At 44.6% G+C, this 16782-nt stretch overlaps 1 protein-coding gene across 3 annotated transcripts in view; it reads right to left on the bottom strand.

Annotated features, from left to right (window-relative positions):
- Nucleotides 1–16782, bottom strand: part of GALNT17 (polypeptide N-acetylgalactosaminyltransferase 17) — a 423223-nt gene that overhangs the window by 110975 nt on the left and 295466 nt on the right. For 2 of the 3 annotated variants that reach the window (XM_036310766.1, XM_036310768.1), the window contains one exon: nt 12236–12355. The exons of the other annotated variant lie outside the window; for it this stretch is intronic. In XM_036310766.1, the coding sequence (XP_036166659.1) occupies nt 12236–12355 (120 nt within the window). The remainder of the gene's footprint in view (nt 1–12235; nt 12356–16782) is intronic. 3 annotated transcript variants of the gene reach the window in all.

Below are 16782 nucleotides of genomic sequence, written 5' to 3'. Positions count from 1 at the left end.
ACCTCCAGACATTGGCACTATCAAATACTAATTGCAAAATACTGGTATTTACTATGTATGAAGAGATAAAAGCAAGCTTAACATTTTCATCAGAAAAATACAAACTACACAAAGCGACATAGAAAGTTTGAAAAAGAATAAAGAGAAAAATGTAAAGTTGAAAAGTTGAATAAAATTAGGAACTCACTGGGTAGTTTAATAGCAGATTAGACATAGCTGAAGAGAGTATTAATGAAGTAGAAGATAGGCAGGTCAGATGAAGTTTTCTAGAATGAATCACAGAGAGGTAAAAAGATGGAAAATACAGACAGGAGAGTAGGTGAGGTAGAGAATAGAATAAGTTCTGACACTGGTTTTTGAGATACCAGAAGAGGAGAAACAGGGCAGAAGTAATATTGGTCATGGTTAAAAATCCCAAAACTGCAGTAAGATATCAACCTACAAATTCAAGAAGCCAAACAAATATCAAGCAAAATAAACAAAAAGAAATGCACATATAAAATTTAAATAACAGAAACAAAATCTAATAAGCAGTCAGAGGGGGAAAGCAAAAGACAGATTTTAAAAAATATTCTTGTATAAGATTTTAACCAAAACATTACTTATCAAGCTTGACCAAGAAGCACAAGAAGATCTTCCTTCTATCATCTCTTCAACCCACATAGGTCTAAAAGCCACTGGAACTCCACTCAGGAATCAAATCAACAAAGGGGTGGGTGCCAGGACTGACCATCAAGTCCACGTAGACTTGGAGTTTGGAGACTTATTGGAATAACAGCAAGACCACGTTGAACATGAAATGTGCAGCTGCTGGCCTCCCAGAGATAGGGTGTGAGGAAGGGATCATACACAGAGGCCACATGGTTATGGGAGTCCAGAGGCTGGTGAGGGACTTTATCCAGAACCCCCAGAAGCATAGAAGCAAAGTAGCTTCTCATTTGCTTCCTGGCTCAGTGACATAAATTGCAAGTGTAGTCAGTTGTTTCCTTAGAAGACTAATTACATGGAGATATAACACATGTAATTAAGCAATACTTTACAGCAGTGGTTCTCAACCGTGGCTGCACATTAGAATCACCTGGGAATCTTTTTACAATCCTGATTTCTTGGCCTCATCCTCCGGAAATTCTGTTTCTTTGTTATGGGGTGGGGCCACAACATTAGTAACAAAGAAACAGAATTTCTGGAGGATGAGGCCCAGAAATCAGGATTTTAAAAAGATTCCCAGGTGATTCTAATGTGCAGCCAAGGTTGATAACCACTGCTTTACAGGAACAGGACTTGCACTGTTGTGTTTTTTTTTTTCTTAATGAAATCATTCCTTTCTAAACATCTGTTCTGAGAAAGAGGAGACAGGACACCTATGCTACTCACAGTGACACTGGCTGGCTCTGCCTTAAAACGCCGTCCAATGCCTGAAAGATTTTCTCTGACCTGCCTCTAAGTGCAAAGTCGATAGCCACTCAAAGGTCACTCCCATGCTCACTTCAAGGTACCTCAACATTTGATGGGTCCCAAACTCCTAGGAAATACCCAAAGCTCACTGAGATCTGGCCCCTTTCTACCTTTCTGCATTCCTTTTCTTCATCCCCTCTGTGAATCCTCTGCTCCTCACTCAAATGTCCAGAGCATCTGTGCTTCTTCCCCATGTTCAGGCTGTCCCCTGCTACCTGCTATTCAACCCCTATATTCTATGGGATTAGCTTCAGCCTGGCTGCCTCCAGGAATGATCTGATGGGCTCAGCATAGTATCCACCTTCCGAGTGCCTGTTGTCTGCAGCACTCCTTTGGCAAGTGTATGGTTTAGTTTTCCATTCTTCCTGTGTCTCCCCACCCCTACCTCCAGGCCCCAGGGCTAGAGAAATGGCCATGCTGATCTCTTCCCTGTCGTGGGCATTGCACACATAGCCTTCAATGATGGGAGAGAGTGGGTACCACGAATCAGCAATAGAGCACACTTCAGCCCTTAATGGATAGGACGAATGCACTGCATCCTTGCCATCCACACTCATCAAATTGGGTACAAAGGAGAATAATTCTGTCATGGAGGGCTTTGAGAGGAGGCCAGGATGGGATGAAATACTAAGAACAGCTGTGACTCATGATGTATTGGGAGCAGCTGGGTTGGAGGAGGAAGCTTGGCAGAGGTGGAGCCGGGAGTTCAGGCACGTGGCTGACCTTTGGAAGGGCTGGGCTGTGCCTGGCAGCCCTACCAGTTCAGTGTAGAACAGTGGTTCTCAACTTTGGCTGCACATTAGAATCACCTGGGAATCTTTTTTTTTTAAATATATTTTATTGATTTTTTACAGAGAGAAAGGGAGAAGGATAGAGAGCTAGAAACATCGATCAGCTGCCTCCCGCACACCTCCCCCTGGGGATGTGCCTGCAACCAAGGTACATGCCCTTGACCAGAATCGAACCTGGGACCCTTCAGTCTGCAGGCCGATGCTCTATCCACTGAGCCAAACCGGTTAGGGCTGGGAATCTTTTTAAAATCCTGATTTCTGGGCCTCATCCTCCGGAAATTCTGTTTCTTTGTTACTCATGTTGTGGCCCCACCCCATAACAAAGAAACAGAATTTCTGGAGGATGAGGCCCAGAAATCAGGATTTTAAAAAGATTCCCAGGTGATTCTAATGTGCAGCCAAGGTTGAGGACCACTGGTGTAGAAGAGAGAGCTCCAATCACTTTCCAGGGAGGAGGCCAGAAAAATCCCAGTTCAAGGCCAGGGCCAGAGTGAAGTCCAGACCCAGAGGGAGGAGTTGCAGAGTGAAAATCAGAGCGGGGGTGTGTTCCCGAGAGCAGGCTGAGCAGCTGCGGTTTTGACTGGTATGTATGAGCCCAGGGTACCCCTCTCTTCACCTGTCCACTGGGAGGGGCCTCTGCTGCTGGCTTGAGGAGCAGTGATGTCTGGGCCCCTGAATTTGCTGCTTTGCAAACAACACCATCATCACTGAGGTCGATCAAGTGCTTGTTAAGTCCTAGGAACTTTTCTAAGCATTTACATACATTATTTCATTTCATCCTCCCAACAACCTATGAGGTAGGTACTGTTAATGCCCCCAATTTAAAGATGAGGAAACTGAGGCACAAAGAAGGGAAATAATTTTCCCAGCATCATAGTAAGTGGTATAGCCAAGACCTGAACCCAGACTTCCCCAGACAAGGCCTGTAGAGCTTTCTCCCTGCCTGACCTCTCTCCACTGGTTTGCCTCACTTGTAGTGGGCCCTGCCCTTGCCTAGGGAGAACCATGCTGTTGGGAGTGGTCCATAGAGCCAAAATGGGTTGGTCCTCCCCAGGGACTGCACTCCCTCAGGCAGATTATTCCTGCCCCACCTCCAGCACCTCCCTGTTCTTGGGGAGTTCAGCCACTTATGCCCAGAGGTTGTGTATCTTCCCAGCTCCTCTAGCCTGCATCCCTCCTGCTCCAGCCCGGCCCGCTGCCTCCTGTTCTGTAAGACATGAGCCTGGTGAGAGTCACAGCCTGGGCTCTGAGCCCTGTGTGGTCAGGGCACTGGGGGGAGGAGGGTCTGCTGTGCTTAGGGGAAGCCCAGTGCAGTGTATTACTCAAATCCCAGATAATGACATCTGTGTCAGAGTGTCCCCAACACCACATAGGTTTGATCATAAGAGTCACAGGACACAGCTTTTAGTCATACTATGATTTATGACAACAAAAGGGTCTAAAGAAAAATCAGCAAAGGGAAAGTGGATGGAGGAAAGCTGGAGAAACTGGGCACAAGCTTTCAAGTTCCTCTCCCTGTGGAGTCATGCAGCACATGCTTAACTCCCCGACAATGGTTGTGCCAATACTAGGAAGGCTCAGTAGGGACTTAGTACCCCGAATTTTTATTGGGAAGGTGATCCTGGAGACACCCTCTGCCTGGCATGCACCAAAATCCCATTCTCCCAGAGGAAAGCAGGCACTTAGCATAAACCATAGTGTTTGTTCCAATAGTTTAGGTGCAGGGAGCCACTCTTATCAAAAATTGAAACAGACCTTTTTAAGAACAAGCATTTAGGCCTTTTCTGTTGACTTTCCTGCACACTATCCTATAGAGACAATATAACACCCCAGTGGGCCATCTTTTCCTTTCCAGTTGTGCCAGGTTCACACTTCCTACGCTTGCCTGTTTTATACAGCCTCATAACAAGCTTGTACAGGAGACAGGCAGGAATGGGTCCCCTCACACATCAGTAAGTCAAAGGCTGAGAAGATGTTTGGTTCTCAGTCGCCGAGAAAATGACTGGGAAAGCTGGACCCTAAGGCCAGCCGGTCTCCTCCCTCTTGACAATGAAAAGAGGGAGACAGGCCCATGGCACAGGGCTGAATGAGCAAAGGCATAAGAAAAGGTTGCTGTCCTTGTCATTTGGGGGTGGAGTGAGACAGGAACATGTCTCTAGCACTTAAGGCAATAAAAAAAATGAACAGAGCTCCCAGGCGTCCATGAACTTTAACTCTTCCCCACAGCCTCCAACTAAATCTATTCACAGAATATTAGTGCTAGAAGTGTCCTTAAAAATCATTGTGTACAAATCATTTCTTTATTTGAAAACTCTGGAAAACAATTCGCATCAGCCCCGACTGCTTAGAAAAGACTAGAGAACGGGTAATGAAAGACCTTGCAGGAGATAGCTTTTATTGTGCTTTCTTTCCCATTGGAAAATTGCCTTCATTATCCAGTGACAGCCCCTCCTCTGTCAGACTGGGTTTCTCTCCAGGAGCCAGGGACCCAGCTCTAAGTTTGAGACAGAATTTAGGAAAAAAAAAAAAACAAAGACAAAAATCAAATCTTCTTCTACTGTTTATAAAGGCAGGCAAATTTACCAAATGCGGGCAGATGGACCCATGAGAGGGTTTCCGAGAGGAGGACAATGCCTGCACATGAAGTAAGGACGTGCCCTGTCCAGCGGCGCCAACCCCGGAGTTTCCCCACTTCTGAAGTGGGGAGACCGCAAGCAACCACCCTGGGTACATAGCTTCCTCTAAGGTGGTCCGAAGCCCTGAGCTCCACAGGTATTTGTAATCCGGTCTGATTCTCACAGGGATACTTTTAGACAAGCAAGAGCACCTGCTTTTGAGACTCAAGAGCACTGCAACACTAGAGGTCAGAGAAGTTGGGTGCTTTGCTCCAACTCAGCAAGGAGAAGGCCAACCTGACCTCCCTGACTCTCAGCATGGTGATCACATCAGCCATCGGCATTCAGAAAATCTGTCCCAACATATGTCACAGGGCAACGCAAGGAAATACATCTGTCTCCTCTGGGGCTCTGGGCATGGGGAAAAAAAGTGTCCCCTAAAAATTTATAATGACTTGCCCATAATAGAGTTTGAGATAGTAATTTACATTAATCATATAGTCAGGAAATAAGCAGCCTAGAAATGTACATGAAACGTAGGTAATTCTCACTGGTGACACCTAGGAGGGACTGGCAAAAGCAAATAAAAACCTCACTGGAGGGACCCAATTCAACCCAGATTCAGACAAAAGAGAACTCCAACCCAGAAGCTCCACTGAAGATGAGCTCATAATCTAAAATTACAAACATATGAGGAAACAATCCACCATGAGTGAGAGTCAGCAAATACAATAGGACAGAATCCCCAAGAATTTGAGGTCATGGAACTACCAGATAGATAGCATAAGATAAAAATGTTCAAATGACTAAAAACATAAAAATAGGGGTCAAAAACATACAAATAAGGCCCTATGAAAACTAAGTGAGCAGACTGAAAAATAACCAAACAAAACTTCAAGAAATGAAAAAATAGAGTCTTTGAAATGGAAAACACAGCAGGCAGGTTAAATGGCAGATTATTTATAGCTTACAAAATTAAACAGAGTGAACAAAAGGATATATTAATGAAATTACCCTAAGAGCATATAAACAGATGGAAAATATAAAAAAGAGGTTAAGAGATATTAAAATTGGATTCTGCAATGCAAACACTAGCCAGCAAGCTGATGGAGCTTGGGCAATTTCTCCCTGTTGCCAACATTGATGGAAATTACTAAATAACTACATTGAAATACAGCTTTATAATTTATAAATCAAGCTTTTGAGATTAATTCACATAATTTGCTTGATCCTCAAAAAAAAAATCCATATCATGGAGGCACAGGTATTAAATTACTTATCTTAGATATCAAGAAATGGAAACTCAGAAAGATTTAAGAAAGTTGTACAAACATAGCTCATCAAAGAGGAAGCTGAAAATCAGAGGGACTCTTCAGAAGGCCCTTCCCTCTCTACTATCTCCTCTTGGTGAATATTTCTCAATGAAAGAAATGCTCTTTGTCTTTTTTCGCTGCTGTAACAAAATACTACAGGCTGGGTAGCTTTTAAACAACCGTAATTTATTTCCCACAGGGTGGAACTCGAAGACCTTGAGGCCAGCATGGTCCAAGGAGGACAGTCTTCCAGGTTGCAAAGTTCTCCTTGTGTCATGGACATGGGTCTCATACCTGAGGGTCCTACCTTTGTTACTTAATCACTTCCCCAAAACCCCATCTCCTAACACTGTCACATTGGGCATTAGGATTTCAAAGTATGAAATTGGTTAGGACACTCACATTCTGACTGTAGCAAATGCCAGCTGGGATGCTACTGAAGGAAATTTGGGTCTCCACAGTATGAAGTTAACCATCGCCTCAGGCCAGAACTACAAAGCAACTTTCCTACCTTGGCTCTGAGAGCATCTCCATCTGCTCAGGAGAATCAGCCTGCACCCGTGGAGGAGGAAAGACAGGAAGGATGGGTCGGGATAGCTTGCATGAATGTAAATTGCTGGCTGCAACCAGTTCTCAGATGAACTCCTATCACCCTGGACTTCATCATTTTGAGTGGGAGGGTGACAACGCACCTTTCATTTCTTCCCTGTTTCAGGAGGAAATAAACTGGATGGGAACTATGTTAGGGTCAATTTCACAGACAAGGCACAGGATGAGAAACATATCTCAAACATGGGTTGAAACCATAACGCAGACCCGGGTTACTGAAACTTTGACCAAAGGACAAAGGAAAACGAAATTCTTTTGGACAGGGGTTTTCTTTTTAAAAGGTCAAGCATCTTCCCCCTAAAGACACTAAAACAAACTGTGCAGGTGTCGAGTTCCCAAGAAACCCTCCTATGACAAACGGGCTTGATTTCTACATTCCAACAGCTCAAATTTATGTTACTGGGATTCCACACCTCTGCCAGGTGGGATCTTAAATCTGATGAGGCTCTGGATTCATTAACCTTGGCAGAAGGAGTCTGGGTAAATCTGCTTGAGAAATAGATGCTGTATATTTTAATTCTCAAAAGGGCAAGGGAAGTAGAATACGGGTCTGTGTATCCTGCTTCAGTGACATCCTTGGCAATTTCAATAACCTTCTCAAGATCATCATTATCTTTTTATTAAGGAAGAGTGGCTTCTCCCAGAGCATCAGCAGCGAAGGGAAGTGGTGCTGCCTCCCGTGGACCTGAGCAAGCTTTGCCCCTCACCTCTCAGGCATGTACTGCTTCTGCCTTGAACTGCAGTTACTCACGTATGTGGTCTAGTTCTCCTGCTCTAACAATATGCCCCTGTTTCAGTCCTCTTGCATATCGTCAACAGCACTTAATGCACTGTCCTTCATTTAGTAAGCATTCTATCAGTATTTGATGGGTAGCGAATGAAAGAATGGGCCTGATGCTCTGCAAAGCACCTCCATGCGTATTCATGAGAGAGCAGCAGTCATTCAGAAAGAAATGATGTGCAAGTCAGTAAGTGGTCATATTCATAATGAGGTTGTCCTTTCCATTCTTGTTTCAGATTGGCAATGTGATCCTGTTGGCTTCTCAGGAAGAATTCACAGGAAGGTGCAGCTCAGATCTCAGGTTATCAGGGGTTGGAAAAGAGCAGAATAGTGACCAGGTTACACAGGAAGAGGCGGGGGTTGGGGTTGGGGGGCGGGGAGCAGGGGTTGTGAATGGGAACTGGGTGGGGACAGGAGATTGAAGAATTAATTTTCTCTGCATACAACCTGGTAGCAAGCAGACACTGTTTCTTTGGCTTAACACTGTGGTGGCTTAAAGAATCCAGGGTGGGCAGGTAGGGCTTCAAAGAAGGAGAAGTGGATCTAGTGCAACTATGGATGGTAACTAGCTGTGCGTTAATAAAGAAAATGGCCCATTGGTGAGTGCTGCCATCATGGGCGGTTCAAGCCTCCTGTTCTGGTTTGTGAATTATAACTGTCATGTTCATATGACTGAACAGATTACTTCTACTTCCAGGAAACTGGCCCAGAAATATATCTGTGCAGTGAAACGTAAGTATGCATTTAAGGTTATTAACTGTTGCATTTGTTGTAATAGAAAAATCAACAACACAGAAATAACCTAATGTGCATCAATAGGTCTTGATTAAAATGCTGCACAGGGCAGACAGAGTTCTGCTATAAGGCGAGGACTTAAAATACTGCATGACATATAGTAGGTGCTCAATAAATATTGGCTTATGAGATGAACCAGATGGCATCCAACTGCTAAGACAACTGAGGTAGAACTAAATTCCAAATATGGATACGTGCCCTTGGTGTATTAAGTGGGGAAAAAAAAGTAAGCAGAACAATATGAAAAATGTACTCAGAATTTGGCACGATGTAGGTGCTATGAACATATTTATTGAAGAAGAGTTTGTTGAATTTAAGTGGAATTGGATCATGTATGTTTATGAGCACATGTAGTGTACACCGCACACAAACACATATTGGTAAATGCTTAAAGAAAGGGTCTGGAAGGCTAGATACCCAACTGTTCAAAGGAAGGGAGTTAAGATGAGGAACTCTGAGCCTATATCATTCTCAATGGGTTGAATTTTTTTTATTACAAATATATTTCTATTTTTATAATTCAAATGACATTCAAAACATTTCAGCCTCCAAGACTCCCCACACCCTTTGCAGAGGGCCCAGCATAGTAGCTTGAATACAGGACAATCAGTCACTACAGTTGGTCCTGAACTGCCTCCTCCATTCCTCCCATAGAATGTGAGGAGACAGATGGAGAAATGAGATCCCCGGTCAGCTCCTGAGCTCAGAGTGAGGGCAGGGAAGAGACCATAGAAGCCCTTCATAAAATGAGGGTTAATTTGACAGTGGAGAACCTATTCCTACCGCCACATTACCAAAAAAGGGAGGCTGATAAGGGCGATTGATCATTTTATTTCATCACTTCAAGGGACTAGAAACATCTTTCACAGGCACTGAACTCGCTCTCAAGTTTAAAAGCCTTTAAATCAACTTTATTGGGTTAATTGATGATGTCTTTTGTGCACTCTTGCTCTGCAATCCGTCATATCCTATCAGGTGGACTGGAAAGCTCCAAGTAAGAGTTCTTGGTCCTTGCTCCCTGCTGGAAACTGGATACAGAGGGAATGAAGTTGCCCTCCGTGGATTGTGGGCTAAAGCAATGAGGCCATGGTGTCCTTCACAGGGGAGCACAGAGCTTGAAATAGTGTTGGTGAGCTCGGACTCCCAGGGTTTCAAGTGGACTTATAAAAATGTGACTGGGGTGGGAGACACATCAACAATTTTCTCTTTCCTTTGAAATATCATTTTTCCTTCCTTTTAAATATCTTTAACCACTTTGTATTCTAAGTACAAAATTATCAGTTTATTCATTTAACAGCTGAGCTCTGACTTTGTAATAGTCACTCTATCTATCTATCTGTAGATAAACAGACAGACAGACAGACAGATAGATGTTTCCTAGGGCTGCTGTAACAAATGACCACAAACTGGGTGGCCTACATCACAGATTTACCCTCTCGGAATCCCGTAGGCCAGAAGTCCTTCCAAAGGCTCCCAGGAAGAATCTGCCCTTGCTTCTTCCAGCTTCCGGTGGCTCCTAGGCCTGTGACTGCAGAACTCCAGTCTCACCCTTTTCCTCTGTGTCTGTGACTTCTCTTCTGTCTCTTATAAGGACATTTGCAATTGGACTTAATGGCGCACCTGGGTAATCCAGATGGTCTCAACTCAAAAGTCTCAACCTAATTGCATCAACAAAGAACCCCTCCCCCCTGCCCTTTCCACACAAGGCCACAATCACAGGTTCTGGGGGTCAGGATGTGGACATATCTTTTTTTGGGGGGTGGGGGCGGGGGCACCGCTCAATCTTCCACCCTAACACTAGGCACTGAGGATACAAAGATACATAAGCACAATCCTCCCCATGGAGGAGTCCTAGTTTGTTATATGTAACCAAGTAACTGTGATATGAAATCTACAGGGTGGAGGGAAACAATACTCCTAAAGCAGAGAGACTGATGTAGGGGAGAGGGGGATGAGGAGGGGGCTTTGGGGCTGGGCCTTAAATAATGAACAGGCCCCCGTCAGGCAGACAGATACAGTGGGATGAGAACGGGCATCCAGGCAGCAGAGACCATGGGCTCATGGAGGAGGAAATGGAGGTCTGAATGTGCATGGTGTGTTCAGGGCCTGCAAAGCAACCAATGGGGACAGGAGCATGGGGTCCTTGTGTGGGTGCATTGGGGAAGGAGGAACCGGGAGATGGGATTGATTGTGCGAGATCATATGTGAAGGATCTTGTTCTTCCAAGTTCATGTGTGCCAAGCATTTGCCCTCACTCAACTTTTAGTCACCTCAGATGTGTCTGTCTGTATCCGTGCACTCCCAGTACACAAGAAGCTCTTCAAGGCTGAAGGCCCATTTCCATGTTCCCCTGAGCAATGAACAGTGTCCAGGCCACAGCTGGGGCCAGGCCCGGGCTCTGTGTCAGGCTGCCCAGCTGCTCCTGGGGAAAGGGTGAGGCCCAGATGCAGGAGGCTCCCAACGCAGAGTGTTGGGTGTGATCAGAAACCAGCGTGAACACGGCTGCTGCTGCTGCGGGTCCTCTCGGGGACATCTGGGAAAAGGAGTTCACTGAGAAGAGCCATGGCCAGAGTTGATAAACACTCTCCTGGTGTTTGGTCTTTAATCTTTGATAGCTAAGTGCCCAAATAGACTGATGGCTAAAACAGTCAGTTAAGTCATAAAGTGAATTGTTAGACTGAATGCATTGATTTTTACAACTAAACGAGCTCCGATAATAGCCTGGCTGGGTGTTATACAGACACGGCTTCAGTGGTAACAGTACACAGAGACAAAAAAAATTCCAACCGCTAGAAATTAAATGCATTTATTTCTACAAATTAAATTACTTTGGAAAATTAGCCTCAGGTGTGCAAATACTTAATGTTTACTGACTAATATTCCAATTGCTAAAGCACCCTGTGGGTCTTGACACATGGCCCAGAGATGACATCTATCATGTTGCTAAGCGGAACAAATGAAATCATGACCACAGGACTAAGGAGTTCACGTGAGCCCACCACGCTTCTGACACAGATGCTCGATGCAGACTCCAGAGACAAAGAAAGTGTGGTCATTATCGGGCCATATGTTAGAAGGAAGCATCGCAAAGAGGGATGACTCACTGTTTATACAATCATCTGTTCACAGCAGAACTTAATGGTCCCCAAACAGAATTTTATATACTTTTATTTCATAGGTAAAAATGCATAGAAATGAAAGAATCAGTAGTAGATTTTACTCTCTGCCCTTCGTTTCCATACAGATCTAATCTCATGCCCTCATCTGTCAGGGAGCAGGAACCTAGGTAGTATTTCAGAACAAAGAGACAGAAGAGTGAGACTAGTATGAGCCAGACTCAGACGTCAGCTAGCATCTGGCTACCACCTCCTCATGCCACATTCTCAACAGGTGGCAAGAAGAATTAAAATACAAGAGAAAATAAACATTTCTGATCATTCTAAAGCTTGTATTCAGGCAACCTCCTGCCAGAAATATCTACTAAAAAAATCAGTGGGGCTGGATAGAGAAACACAATTGTACTTCCCTCTTAAGTAGCATTCTTGTCCTCTTCTGGGATGATAAGAAAGATATATGGTCCTTCCTCACTACCTTCCCACTGGCCCAAAGGCTCAGAGATGGAGAGAGACAGAAAACTGGGCAGCTTGGCTCCTACTACTGTGGGGGACAAGATACTGGGTTTGTACCATTCTCCGTTGGAAACTCCCAGAACACACTAGACTGTAAATATGGCTAGAAGAGATGTGACTCGAGGTACCAAAAAAGTTCATTCCTCATAGGTGAGCAGGGAAGGGAGGAGGAAGCACTGAGACTGTGAGACTCAATATGCAAAGTGCATACAAAGAAACCCCAAACAAATATGAAAAGCAAACCTACAGAGCCTCTGAGGCCCCCAGGGATGGGATAGAGAGATGATGCCACCTCGGTCCAGAAGAGATGCATGGATGAAGTGTCCAGATGTACACCTGTGATCTGTGTGCATCCTTCTGCCCCCGGCTGTAAGGACAGAAAACAGGCTCTGACTGGCAAGTCAAGCCGGGAATACCTAACCATCTTGCCCAGCACCTCTCCAGAGGATGGAAGTGTGTGCAAAGAGAATACCTTCCTGAAGTCTCCAAGAAAGAATAAAGCTCTGAAACTATTTAATACAGGAACCAGAAATGATTTTTAAACGTTTATCATCATCAACTTCAAGATGCGAGAATGCATAGTCTCATGATCTTTCCTAATCTGTTTTCTAGGACATCATGCTTCATAGTTACTCAATGGATTCTGGCAGGGAAGATGGATATATTTTGTTCTCCTCCAGCTTAATAAATTCATGAGCTAGTCACTCATATTACTAACTCATGTTGGTTCCTGCCTTAATTCCTTAGCTTTGCTTCCATGTGAGCACGTTCAAGCCATATGATGAAGATAAATGCCCTTAGATAACACAAATTTTTATTAAGAAAGATATTTCAAAATGTCTTGGTCAAGTGATGGGTAAAAGAGAACATCCACTTGAATATCCACTACTCTTAACCATGGACTCAGTGTGATGGGGCACACACTTGCCCCATCCACTGCCAGAGGTGAAGAGCTCGGTACAACCCCAGTCACAAGAGGGAGACCCAAAGGCCCTACTAAGATGATGGAGCTTTTACTGGGAGAAGCAGGGAACCAGTACAGGTGTATAGCAAGTATTACGTTCCCTTCCTTGTATTTTTTTTATCCTTTTTCCTCCCACTTGGGAGTAGTGAGCTTTGAACAGAAGTGGACAGAGTTGTCTCTAGAACTTCAAGTTCTACACGAGGCTCATCAGAGAGGAGACCAGTTAGCAAAATAAGATGAAGCCCTGTGGAAGGAGTTGGCAGCCCCCTGTGCATATAGCCTATGCACAGAACCTGGCTGAGGTGATGTGGAAATTGATAATTTGTCAAGATTTGTTCCTTTAGATCCAGGCTGTCTCAGAAGACATTGTCTGGCCTGTGACATTGAGCTTGGAAGGTGCTGACATCATTAATGCATTTAGACACATGTACATTTAAGAGAAGTCCTCATCACAAAACTGCCAGTGACTTGTCTATTCTCTCCCAATGACAGGTCCACTCTTCTGAGCGCTGCCTTGTGAAACTGGGCCAGGGAATCCCCAGATGATATTTTCCAGACCCTTTTGCCTGATTATATTCTGATTAATTTTCTTATTAGATTCTGATTAGATTAGGTTATTATACAGATTATATGTGCCATAAAATTAGATTCTACCAATGGGAGGTACCACCAGGAGGCTTGAAGTCAGGAGAAGGAGACCAATTCATTCCCTGTCTTCAGCTTGGGTCCACAGCTCTCAAGGAGCGAAAGAAGACAAGAGCTCCACACTCCACGGAAGCTCAGAGTTCCTGGCACCACCCACACTGAGACCCAGGAGACCTGAGCACCTGCCATTAGCACCCTCTCTGCTTGACATACCTAGTAGGCTTCTGTGTTCTTGACTGGACCCACACTGACCCATACCTTTAGGAAATATCCTAGAATCCTGTGAGGTTTAAAATAGTTATTATATGGAAAATACATAGATTAGGGTCTGGCATGTAGTAAACTTGAAAAGCCCAAAGGTCAAGTTACACACAAGTGTCCACATTGTCACTTCTATTGCTCCAGCTGCAAATGCTGTCAGGTTATCATCTAGCTCTGCACCATCCAATATAGTAGCTGCTAGCCACTAGCAGTTATTTAATACTAGAGGCCAGGTGCACAAAAATTTGTGCACTTGAGAGGGTCCCTCAGCCCGGCCTGTGCCCTCTCGCAGTCTGGGACCCCCTGGGGGATGTCCACCTGCTGGCTTAGTCCCACTCCCCGGGAGAACGGGCCTAAGCTGGCAGTCAGACAGCCCTCTGGCAGTCCGGGAGCCCTCGGGGGATGTCCACTTGCCAGCGGGGAGCAGGCCTAAGCTGCAGTCAGACATCCTTAGCGCTGCCGAGGAGGCAGGAAAGGCTCCCACCACCACCGCTGTGCTGGCAGCTGTTAGCCTGGCTTGTGGCTGAGCAGAGCTCCCCCTGTTGGAGCACACTGACCACCAGGGGGAAGCTCCTGCATTGAGCATCTGCCCCCTGGTGGTCAGTGTGTGTCATAGTGACCAGTCATTCTCAGTCATTCTGCTGTTAGGGTCAATTTGCATATTGCCCTTTTATTATATAGGATAAATTAATTAAAATGAGGAATGCAGTTGCCCCAGTGCACTGGTTACATGTGAAGTGCTGGTGTGGCCACGTGGGGCTACAGTACTAGTCCATGCAGATATGGAATATCCCATCTGCACAGGAAACTCTGCTGAACAGTGCTGATCTAGATCACTGTGCACTGGAGAATCAACGGGAGAGCTTGTTAAAAGTAAAATTCCTGTGCTCCTCTGAAATGTGCTGATTGGAGGGTTTATGCAATCAGTGTTGGTAACAGTGTCCCTCAGGAGTGGCTGGGTTCCCCAACCACACTTTCAGAGCAACTGAGATAGGAGGTAGGGTATTTACTTCCTAACATTCCTCCTAAAAGTCTTTAAAAGAGTGTGTGTGTGTGTGTGTGTGTGTGTGTGTGTGTGTGTGATATAGACAAACACAAATACTATTAACTTGCAATTAAACAGAATAACAGAAATCAAAATTTGGGGCATGAGCCCAATTCAGCACAAAACCTCAGAGAACCCAGGATATCAGGGGCCCAGGACTCGCCACCTTCTGACCAGGTGAGTAGGAAACAGACTGAGCCGCGAAACATTGCCTGAGCCACAAACAGATTTAAGTAATTCTTTGTTCCTGTTCACCTTTCTAATCACAGAGCTCATTGTTTAGTGAATGCTTCTACTTTGATTATAACAAATAATCTTTATTTTTCAACAAAAAGTTTGTTCACATGTGTAGGTATTTATACTTCAAAAGCTTCTCCATAGAAAAGCCCAGGAGTCGAACCTAAATAGCACTTTCGTAACAATGAATTCTTGATTGCATAATCAGTGTTGCAGGAGCTAAGGTAAATATACCTACAATTCAGGGATTATTAATTACCTAGCAGTGCTGTAACACCTGCACCCAACCTTCCCCTCTTCCAGGAGATGCACATGGAATGCATAATGTGCCACTGAGGGTGTTATTGAATATACTGCTCAATCTCTTTATGCAAAGATACAAATAACAAATGTTCTTGAAACTCAGAAGTGGAGAAAGTTGTGTCTGGTAATGTACTTACACACATTTCACTACCGCAAAATGGGAGCAAGGTGTTCCAGCATTCTCTCTTTGCCCTGAGTACTAGGTGGGCCATTTCAATCAATGACACTTTATATTTCCATTTTTATGTAATCTTACATTTTATTCTACATTCAATCTTTTTTTTACATTAATCTTATGTCACATGGTTTAAATCTTCTGTCTGTTCTTTTACTACAAGTCTCCTTACATTTTTTTTCTGCAAATAGGGAATTATTAATTCATCCATCCATCCACCCATTTAAACTATTCTTCCTTGCTGTAGGTGACAGCTATAATTCAATAACTAATTTCAGTAGGATTTCCAATTCCCCCCTGAACATACTGGAGTTATAAAGGGAGATGGATTGTATTAATTGAACACAATTCATGTTCTCCCTGCTCTGTCCATGCTTTCTTGAGCACTTCCTGCCTCACTGACCACTTGCTTGGTTGTATGACTGACTAGACCAGTGGCATGTGACTAGAGGTGACACAAACTATATTCAAACAAGAGCTTCAAATACCCATGCTCGGTTAGGCCCTAATTGCCCCCTCCAAAAGAACAGCATGTCCCAGGTACATACTACTCTTTGGCCTGGGTCTATGAATGATAAGACATCCATCAACCCACAGCTGGAGAAGAGTTGCTGAGTTGTCTCTAACCTATAGATGACATGTGACATGAGAAACAATGACCTATATTGGTGAGGCCACTAAGATCTGGGGTTACAGGTTATGCCACCCAACAGAGCATAAGCACTCTTCTTAATTTTGCTGTTGCTGATGCAAAGGGATGGGCTGGAGCACTGGCCACATCTGATGGAGCACTACCTGATGGGATCAGCTCACAGAACGCTGGACCTGACATGAGGTCAGGGACACGCTGGCTACATGGGTTACATTGGTCTAAAACCTTCTAGCCACGAAAACAGAAGGATGTGAAACAGAAGGAATCCCCAGACAGTGAGGCAATACCAAAAACCACAGCAATGAAATTCAAGGGCGCTCAGTAATCCTGTGCCCTGGATTGCAAGGAGAGGTGGGAGCTTCTGTCTTGTTATGGGTCAATGTCAGGCTCTCTGCCTTTTAATCTCAGCCCTGCAGAGTCCCTTCGGGTTTGGCACACTGACCTTGATTACCGGTCCCCCACCCAACAACAACAACAACAAAACCTGAAGGAAATTTTGGTAAAACCTTGGC

The sequence above is a fragment of the Myotis myotis genome, unplaced genomic scaffold, assembly GCF_014108235.1.
Source record: "Myotis myotis isolate mMyoMyo1 unplaced genomic scaffold, mMyoMyo1.p scaffold_m19_p_5, whole genome shotgun sequence".
Classification (NCBI taxonomy): domain Eukaryota; kingdom Metazoa; phylum Chordata; class Mammalia; order Chiroptera; family Vespertilionidae; genus Myotis; species Myotis myotis.
The sequence above is the reverse complement of the archived record's forward strand: the minus strand, read 5'-3'. Positions and strand labels throughout refer to the sequence as shown.